The sequence below is a fragment of the Monodelphis domestica genome, chromosome 1, assembly GCF_027887165.1.
Source record: "Monodelphis domestica isolate mMonDom1 chromosome 1, mMonDom1.pri, whole genome shotgun sequence".
NCBI lineage: Eukaryota > Metazoa > Chordata > Mammalia > Didelphimorphia > Didelphidae > Monodelphis > Monodelphis domestica.
Genome location: NC_077227.1, coordinates 185,797,265 through 185,807,117, shown reverse-complemented (window position 1 = coordinate 185,807,117; position 9,853 = coordinate 185,797,265). Strand labels below are relative to the sequence as shown.

The 9,853-nt window shown below is 42.1% G+C and overlaps 1 protein-coding gene and 1 long non-coding RNA gene across 10 annotated transcripts in view; one reads left to right on the top strand and one right to left on the bottom strand.

Annotated features, from left to right (window-relative positions):
• Nucleotides 1-3,038: 3,038 nt before the first annotated feature.
• LOC130456266 (uncharacterized) lies at nt 3,039-8,090 on the bottom strand. The gene is made up of 2 exons (XR_008914874.1): nt 7,950-8,090; nt 3,039-7,863 (listed from the first exon to the last, which is right to left on the bottom strand). It is a non-coding gene; the product is annotated as an uncharacterized LOC130456266 (long non-coding RNA).
• GABPB1 (GA binding protein transcription factor subunit beta 1) overlaps nt 7,473-9,853 on the top strand; it is a 79,520-nt gene continuing 77,139 nt past the window's right edge. For 4 of the 9 annotated variants that reach the window (XM_056810182.1, XM_001369932.5, XM_056810186.1 and 1 more), the window contains exon 1: nt 8,026-8,165. Coding sequence is in view for 1 of the 9 variants with exons in the window: in XM_056810181.1 (XP_056666159.1) it covers nt 8,203-8,226 (24 nt within the window). In the remaining 8 variants the exon portion in view is untranslated. Of the gene's footprint in view, nt 7,551-8,025; nt 8,227-9,853 lie in introns of those variants that run through there. The other 5 variants (XM_016427885.2, XM_016427887.2, XM_016427884.2 and 2 more) reach the window with 4 other exon arrangements.

Here is a 9,853-nt window from a genome sequence, read left to right as displayed (position 1 = left end):
ATTTGTAGGTAATTGGCAAGATCAAGTGTATGAATTGAACTGTAAGTTAGTGTTTGAAGTAATATGTATATTTAAATGTTCTAGTATGTGGGCAGGAGTTGGGGTGGAAAGAATGAGTCATACTGAGAAAGGAAGAAGAAAGTCCTGGGTGTTAGTAGGTAACAGCAACCAGAATATTGATTGGATCATAGGTATGGATTGAATGAAGGAGCAATTGCTGAGTGATGATGGTAGAGGGAGTCTATAGAAGGCAATGGGGAAAAAGGGGTCTTCCAATTACCCCAGTACAACCAGTTCAGACATATGAATGGAATGTAACCAATATTGCAGAGGGTGCCCAGGAATGTTATGCCATCAGGAGGGGAAAGGGTTTTAGAGAATACCAGAAGATGGGAGGAGTAAGAATGGAAAAGGTTTAAGATGTAGGCAAGTTTGTTAATTATGAAGCAGGCATTCCAGAGAGCATACTGGAAGGAATATCAGTGGGACACTGGGAATAAGGATCATACAGCTACGGATGGGGAATAAGATTCATAAAATGACAGCTGAGGATTCAGAAACATTGGGATGGATAGAGTATCATGGAGTGTGAATGTACTAATAAACAAGAAATGAGTTTAGGAAGATGATCAACAGCTAGAGAGAAGACCATTGAAGGTGACAGGTGATTTAAGCTGTTCAGGACCTTCCCTCCACATCCAATGTTGCAGCAAGTGGTAATGGCAAGTCCTGTGAGGCACAGGATCCTCAATGCAGAGTAGGTGGGAACAGGTGAAGGTAGTCTTAGTCTGCTCAGGAATTGGGAGCAGGCAATTCAAAAAGGTCAAATCCTAAAATGGTCTCTAAAACACTGCAGAAGGCCTTAGGACAAAGAAGCTACATGTAGGCGGGTTGATCTGGGGCTGATGTGAGGCTCCTTGGGAAATCTCAAGAGGGAGGCTATGGTGGGCAACCTAGATACAGTATGCCATACTAAGTTTCAGGGGTACAGAGACCACAAGCCTAGGCTGGTTCTGGAGATGGCACATGGCTCCCAGAAAACTGTCAGGGAAAAGTGCTGTCTTCTGACCCTAACTAAAACCTGTCTCCTCCCTATATGCCTCAGGAATTCTCAGAAGGGAGAGTTCACAAATGGGTGGGTATGATTTCAGTCCAATGCCCATGTGAAGAGATCAACTCATGATTGGATGTTAAGCACATCCTCTGGTGCATCCAAAAAGTACCAACTGGCCAAAGCAGGTTTCCTGTTCTTTCCTGGCTCTTCTTGAATAGGCAAGAGATGTTCCTGCTTTTAGGTAAAGGAGTTCTAGATACAGTTATGATCTTCTAACCTCTGAATAATCAGGATATGTAGGACCAGAAGTCCAAAAGCTATAGTCTGATGCTGGGAGGAAGCAGCAATGGTTCTGATCAACCTCTTTTGACCCTGCTCAGGGAGACTAGGAGTTATCCATTGGTCAAGGTTTTTCTATGGCTGGATGTTTTTTGAAATTCCTTTAAGTCTTATTAGGAAGTAGAAGAGAAAAGTTTTCCCACCCATACCCCAGACCTCCCATAGTTGGGATGGAAATGTTTATATTTCTGCCAATATTTTATTTTATAGTTTGCATGCTGTAATGTAAAAATCTTGTGTTTCTGTCAGTTTTATACCTTGCAATATTTTATCAGTAAATTTCCCTTTGTAAATGCTAATTGATATTAATTGATACCAGGGCACTAATCATTAATGATTGATCTTGGAGAATACCCTAGAATGGAAGCTTGACTTGACAGTATTAGGGAAAGAAACTCTAATCCCTTTGTGCTGCTCCTGAAATCCTAAGAGAAATGCCTTTCTTCTAAGAATTCAAGTCTCCTAGTGTGAGGGTCTGGACAGGAGAGTAACTTTAGAGCCTAGCTACAAGCACAACAAAATGTAAGCTCTTTGGGAGTTTCACTTTTTGATTCTGAATTCCTTGGGCCTAGCATAGTTGTATGAGGGCTAGAGTTTTAGCCTTAATAAATACTTGACTTAAGAGTCACCTGGATAACTGAATCCACAAAAGCTGTTGAGATCACTAAAAGGGTGGTTAATGACACTCTATTAACTACAGAATAATTTTACTTAACCTTGGTATTCACGGTCAATCTATCAACATTTATTAAACATCTTCTAAATGTCAGTGTTGGGGATACAATAAGACAGTCAGACCCTGACCTCAAGGAGCTAACAATTTAATGGGAAAGATAATCATGGAAACAAATATACTCAAAGCAAGCAATGTACAGGATAAACAAGAAATAATTAAAAGAAGGAACTAGAATTAAGAGGAATTAGGGAAGGTGTCCTCTAGAAGAGGAATTTTGTTGGGACTTAAAGGACTTCTTTCACTCTTTCTACATTAAAAAAAATAAATTGTAAATACAATCTCTTTGGAATTAATTAAATTTTTGGCGACCACACTCTTAAAGTCAACAGTTAAAAAGCAGGGGAGGGAGAGCAATCCAGGCATAATTCTCTTGGCTGAAAGTAATCTTTCTACCTGTCATTCTTATGGCACTATCCCTCATACAACAATCATTAAATGATTATTCCATGCAAAATACTTCCTTGTCCTATAGGAGACAGAATGTCATTTAATAATGCTATTTAATACTGGACTTTATATATAGTTTTTTTCCTCTTGACTAAAATATAAACTCCCTAATGGCATTAAGAAATTATTTTTCTATTCACTATAGGTTGTATTCTACAGTAGATTAAAAAATCTAGATCTGTAAGGGACTCAGAAGTCATTTAGTCCCAACTCTGTATTTTACAGAAGAGGGAAAAAACTTGCCCAGTCACCCAGAAATAAGTTAGAAGCAGGACTTGATTCCTCTTCTTCTAACTTTAGAGCCCTGGCACTTTTCACCAAACCATGAAGATTAAGAGACAAAGATGTGGATTTTGAAGTGGTCAGACTAACAAAAACCAAAACTGAACTACTTGGAGGCAGACAGGTCCAAATAGTCAAATAGAAACTCAAAGGGATGGAAACATAAAAGATACAGAAAAGTATGTTTGAAAGGCCTTTATTTTCATGTTACTAGAAGATGAAATGCAGCTTTTTTTTCCTTTGGTACTAAATTCAACCGTTTTATCTTTTGGGCTAACTTTTTTGGATTTGGGGACTATAAGAGGTTTACAGAGAGATGATGAAGAATATATTTCAATCAATCAATAAACATTAAGGACCTATTATGTACCAGGTATTATGCTAAATAAACACTGGGGATACAAATATGGAAAAGGGGAGTCCTTGCCCTCCAGATACTTACAACCTAATAGGGGAAGACAATGCACAAAAGGAAGCTAAACAGGGAAGAGGGTAAATGTACCTGTCAAAGGGCCATGATGGAGAAGTCCAAAGGAGTGAGTGGGAAATGAAGAGATGCCTGGCCTGAGAACCTTCCTTAAAAGTTTTGGGAGCCCTCTACCCTTCAATCATAAGGGTATTGGATGATGAGGTATTGGAACAACTATTTATTGCCTACTTTGTACCAGGGGATACAAAGAATGAAACTCCTAGAAAGCTTACAGTTGAGTAGGGGAGACAAGTACAAATATAAGTCCTAAGGATTCAGTTTCCTCATCTAAATACATAATAAATACAAAGTAGTAACTTACTAGGCTGTTTGGAAAAGAGGTAACTAGTTAGTTGGTGGTGGGGTGGGGAATCAGAAAAGGTTACATGTATAAGAGGTTCTTAAATTTCATCTTGAAGGATTCTATAGTGAGGAGTTGTGAGGAGGATGGCCAATACAAAGGAATGTTGATGAGATTTTATATGTAAAGAAAAGAGGACAGTTATTAATTATAGAAATCTATTTCCTATCTCTGTGCCTTTGCATTGGTCTTCCCAATTCCCAGACCACATTCCCTCCTCACTTCTGTGAAGATTAAAATTAACTCTCCCGATTGTGAAGATTAAATTGTAACCCCTATTTTTAGAACATGGTTTTTAGATTTAATTCCCAAAAGTGTAAACACCCTACTTAAAAGTTGAGTATGAAGATTTATCCATTTCAGATTTAATCACCAAAGGTGCAAACACCCCATTCACACTTGAGTGGGGGAGGTCTGTGACCCACGTGTGTGATAGTGGGTGATGAATCAGAATCGACTGCCTGCCTTCTGGGAAGTCCTAGAGCAACTGTGATTGGGGGAAGGCACAGGAAGTGATGAGAGAAAATGTCTTTAAAAGGAGCTGTTACTTCCTGTGAGATTTGAATTCTTCATGCTTTCTAGTTGAGACTGGTGAAGAGGGGCAGAAGGATCTGCTGACTGGCCTGACACGTGGTAAGTGAAAAGGATGACTTAATTGCTGGTTTTTCTCTGAAGAGACCGGCCTCAGGAAAGACCTATCTTCTTGAGAAACTTCTCAGGTCCTCAGCTTTGCCAAAGCCAGCTGAAACTAACTCTCTGCTGGGAAGTGGGGTGGGGGGGTGTTGGTGGTGGCTGGGAGTAAATTACTTAGTGCCTAGGCTAGATAACTTACCCTAACTTCTCTCTGATTTCTTGCTTCACTCTTTCTACATTTTAAAAAATAAATTGTAAATAAAATCTCTTTGGAATTAATTAAATTCTTGGCGACCACATTCTTAAAATATAAAATCCAACCCTTTATAAAATTAACCCTTTTCCCTCCTTACACTTCTAACTCTTAGAGCCCTTAGTTTCTTTTAAGACTCAGTTTGAGTACTATCTACACAAGGTCTTTCCTGAATCTCCAGGTGTTTGGGTTTTCTTCAAAATCGCCATATCCATTTCATAGGTACATCCTCCCTAACAGAATATGGAAAGAGATTGTATAACCTGGCTGTACAGATTAAAATTAATATACAATAACTAAATATATTTTATAAAGTTTTATTAATAATAACTAAAGTGAAAGAACTGCTTGAATTCAGCCCGGTTGGTCAAAAAGAGAGCATGGGCAGAGCATATTCCCACTTAAATACCAACATGGAGACGCGAGAGATTATAGGAATTTTGGGAAATACTAAGGATTTCTGGAGAACGAAGTCAAAGGTTCAAAATCTCCATTTATACAAGGCATATAACAACATTGAAGCATAATAGGAGGAGCCCCTTATGTTCAAATTATGCCTGTCATTTAATATCTCTGTGACCTTGGGCCTTTGAGTGAACATTAGACTTGGAATCAGGAAGACCAGGATTCAAATGCATCCTTATACATTAGTTCTGTGATCCCTCAGGAAGTTATTCAACCTCTCCATACCTCAGTTTCCTCATCTGTAAAATGAAAGAGTTAGACTAACTGGCCTCTTAAGTCCCTTCCAGTTCTAGATGTAAGATCTTTGAAGATAGGGACTTTTACTTGTCTTTGTTTTCTTTGAATTTAGCAAAGTGCTTGGCACATGGTGCCTAATAAATGCTTATTTTTCTCTATCTTTAATAAAAGGAAAAGCAGTTGGTAAGTTTTCTCTTTTGCATTACCCAATGATGTATAGTGATTGCTTTTACAAAGAACTTCACCGTCTACCCAATACTTTACCATTTAATTCCTGATTGGCATAACTACTAGTTTATGTTTCAGTTGGATATTATATATGCATCAAAGTTTAAAACCATAAACACACAAAACCTGATCTTGCAATTTCAAAAGGTCAATTTTTGAATTTTTAGCAGTTTAGTTTGTTCAGAAAAATCTTACATGGATTTAAAAAAATGTTTCTAGGTAAGCAGCCATAGCCAGGTTGCAAAATTGTGATTTGTTACTTACTATTCCATTTTCTTGAAAACTTTTTTCATTCAATTTCTTTTCACTGTTTCCTATGAGCACTGAATTTTCCTTACACAAATAACTTCAGTTCTGTTACTAAACTTTGTACATACCTTCTTGCCATTTTCCCTTCAGATTTTGAAATGAAAAAATATGTTAGCACCTCCTCAGAAATCATTACAGAAAAGTGAATGCTAATGACAGCAAACCTGCCAATTCTCTTATTAGCTATAAGATCTTAAATTGTTAAAAAACAAACAAAAAAAGTATGTAATTAAAATTACAATTTATTTTTTTTGGGGTATGTCAATTAAAAAAAATTAAACCAGAACTTTTGAAGTCTAAATTACATACATTTTAAAAAAGGAGAAATAAGCAGATTTAGAAATAGAAAGTAAAATTACTTGAGGGCAGTGACTATTTGGGATTTGTTTTTCTGGTACCACTAGCACTGACAAATATGCTTGAATGATTAGGGTTAGCATGTAAAGCTCTTTATAATTTGTCGCCTTCTTACCTTTCTAGTCTTTTTCACACTTTACTCCTCTACAAGAATTCTATGATCCAGTTACATTGGTCTATAAGCAATCCCTGAAATCCTGCCTCAGTGCATTTTTAAGGGCTGCCTATGCTGAGACTCAATTCTAAAGCCAACTTTTGCAGGCAATCTTTCCTGGTCCTTTAAATGGCTAAGGCCTTAATTTTTTCAGGTTACTTTCCACCTACTCTAGATATATCTTCTATATATATCTAGTTATTTTCATGTAGTCTTCTCCTTTAGAAGGTGCACTCTCAGGTTATACTTTTTTGACTCTCATTGTGGCCCTGGTTTTTAGCACAATACCTGCAACACAGTAAACTTAAAAAAGTGCTCACTGACTTACTGTGTAAATTTTAACGCCAGAAAATTCAGAGCTTGATAACAAGTATTTAAATCAGGTATGCTGTATTATCCTGAAACGTCAAACGGACAACAGGAGTTCAATTTTCAAATCTTGTTGAGGGTATAGGACTCTATAGCCAGACATCAAGCCAGACAGTTGAGAAGTCAACTTTTCCAAATAGAACAGCAAGCTGTAAAATACAAATGAACTGAATTGTTTTACCCTGTGAATGAATATATCAAAGCCTGGTGAGAAAACTCAACCAATTCAGATGGGCAAATGCTCAATTTATGAGCAGCCTTATGTATGGTCAGAGAAGCTAAGTGAATAGCCCAGGGTCACACACACTGTCAGTATGTTACAATTTAGTATTGTCACATGCAAGGTTAAATGACTTGTTCAGGGTCACAGAGTCAGCCTCAGAACCTCAACCAGCTCTAACCACCAGGTAAAGTAATGATTAGTATCTGGGAACTCAAGTCCCATGGTCTGGGCTTCAGTTAAGTTTGTCGCATCAATGGCGTAAAGAAAGGCTGCTTCTTTTACATCCTTGAGGCCGAGGTGATCCCTCTAAAGTCCAGATCTGTCACAGCCTGTTAAGAGCCCATCCTAGGTGGTCATTCTAGTAACATAGGGTCATGGTACAAATATTTTTCGTTATCTAGCCCCTAGACAAACGCCAGCTAGTTAAATCTAACATAGCCTTAAGTAAAACCCCTGTTGTTCTGAGTAACACGACACCCCTTCTCCCTGCCCCCCAAGCCTCCCAGAATTCTACTAGGCACAGTTGGCCAGCTTATTAAGCTGATGTGCACGTTTCCACCCCCCCATTTCTCTTCCAACCAAACAGGACTTAGGGGCATTGGCGGATTCCAGATTCCATCAAAGGCAAATAAAGGTCAGAAATGCTCCGCTAGTCGTTTTGTTCTTTTCAACTAAGAGAAAAATAAAAACAGGCGGGAAGGGACCAGGAACTGCCTGCGCTCGGGACAAGCGTCCACATGGACAAGTAGCCACCTCCCCCTCATGGCACGCAGGCGCAGTACTAGCCGGGACTCGCATTTATCACGAGCAGATCATTCCGCCGGTTTCTTTGTGTAGCAGAAAACCTTGAAATGGCATAATTTCCTCTCCTCGGTTAAATATCAGAACCGCCATCCCTTCTCTCTTCCGCGGGGTCAGGGGTTAGGGTGCGGGAAAGGCAGCTCCGGCTGAGAGGGCAGCAAAAAAGGAGGGGAGGTTAGGTTGAGCTCTGTGAGGGCAGGGAGAAGGGAGGGATGCTGGGAGCTCGACTCACTCGCACACCATGTGTCCCTCCGCGAGAAGCACGGGGGACTTTTCGGTGGGGATTTTGGGCGCCGACCAGACGCGGCATTTTCGGAAAATAGCGCCCGGTGGTTCTGAAGCGCTTTGTTGATAGCGGGGCCGCGTCAGCCCGGCCGGGTACCAGGCGCCTCGGGTCCCCGCAACATCTCCCGCTGCTCCCCCGCCGCCGCTCCCGAAGCTTTTCCAGGTCAGTGCGGGTCTGTGCAGGGCCCTGTTACCACCGGATGTGGAAGTTGATCTCTTCGCTGGTAAAAAATAATTCCACTTCCCCCGGAACCCAGATCATCCCCGCGATTTCCTGTTTATTGCATTAAGGCGCCGGGTTTCCGGGGCTCCTGGCCCCGCTTATTCCGCGGGGGTCGGTGGGGGGCGGGGGGCAGTCAGGGCCGCCCGCCCGCGCCGCCGTGCTTTGTCCGCCCGGCACCCTGCTTCTGGGGAGGGGCGGGCAGACATGGTGGCGGCCGCCGCCCCCTCCCCGGCTCTGGCTGGACCCGTTCTTCTCTGTCCTCCGGCCTACCCTCCCTCCCCTCCCGGCGGGTCGGTTCCGAGCCCGGCGCCCCCTCCGTGGGAACGAGGGCCGTGGAGGTTCGGCCGGCGCGGGCGCGGCCTCGGCCCGCTTTCCCGGGCGCCGCGGGGCCTCTTTGTCTGCGTCCCCCCATCTCCGCTCCCTTCCCCCTCATGCGGGGTGGCCTGGCCCGGCTGACAGCTCCCCCGCGGGGGCTTCGGGCCCTGGAGGCCTCCTTTACCCTCGGAGTGCCGCTCCCAGGGGTGAGGGGATAGGAGAACACAATGGGGTGGGAGGGAGGTCTGGGAGCCGAACCGGGATGGGGTCGACAGGACCGCGAGCCCGGAGCGGCCACCTCGGAGGGCTTGGGCCGCCGGGGGACAGAGCCCGGCCGTCGGGTGTCAGCCGAGGGAGCCGCGCGGAACGAGAAGGAACTTGGGGGGGGGGAGGGTGTTTGCTAGACTACCCTGGACAGGGCAGAGATAATCTGTGTCGGTTTAACCTATTTATACGGAGGTATTTTTGTGATTAAAAATGAGGATGAGGACGAGGGTGCCCGGCCAGGGAAAGAATTCAGAAAAAGTGAAGGCACTGAAGGTTTTGGGAAGACTAGTTCCCCTTCTTTATTCTGCCTTAAAACTTGCTCTCACTCCACTCACCCATGCTTAAAACCTGATTGGACTGTGCTGGAGCATATGTGAACAGAGGAGGGGCGGGCAGCCTCCCTACTGGGGGCGGAGGGAGTGGGTTGCCTGCTAATCTCTAAGTTTTAGACTTGGGCTCTGATTTGCTGTCTCCTCGCTGGCAAGTCACTTACTCTCTGTGACTTAATTTTTTTCCTCCCTCTCCTCGGGAAAATGGCGCAGTAACTGTCAATAATTTTTGTGAAGGAGCTTGGGATCCAAGAAAGATGCTGCTCTGTGATTTTTCAATCCTTTTAAGAGTTTTGGGCACTGCGGTTAAATTCTTTCAGTAGCTCTAAAGTTTATCTCCCTCTTAATAGATATTTGAAAGACTCTGGTTTTAAAAATCATTTTTAATTTTGTCCGTGTATACCCGTTTGTCTGTGGTAAACAAATTACAGTTCCCATTTTCAGTACTTATACTTAAATTATAGAAAAAATTACTTCTCTTTCCTACCTAATTTTCTGTTTCCTGTCTTATGATCTGGCTATGCAAGTGTCAGTTGACCTTCACAAAAGACCTTATTCTATATCTGGTGCAAGACTCATTTCAGAAAGATGAATAAGAAAATGTAGAGTTGTCTTATTAAAGTTATGGGTTAAGTGTACAACTACTTAAGCTGCATGAGTAATATTGTTTTAACATGATTTTTACATGTTTGTAGAGGCCCAGTTCAAATGAACTGA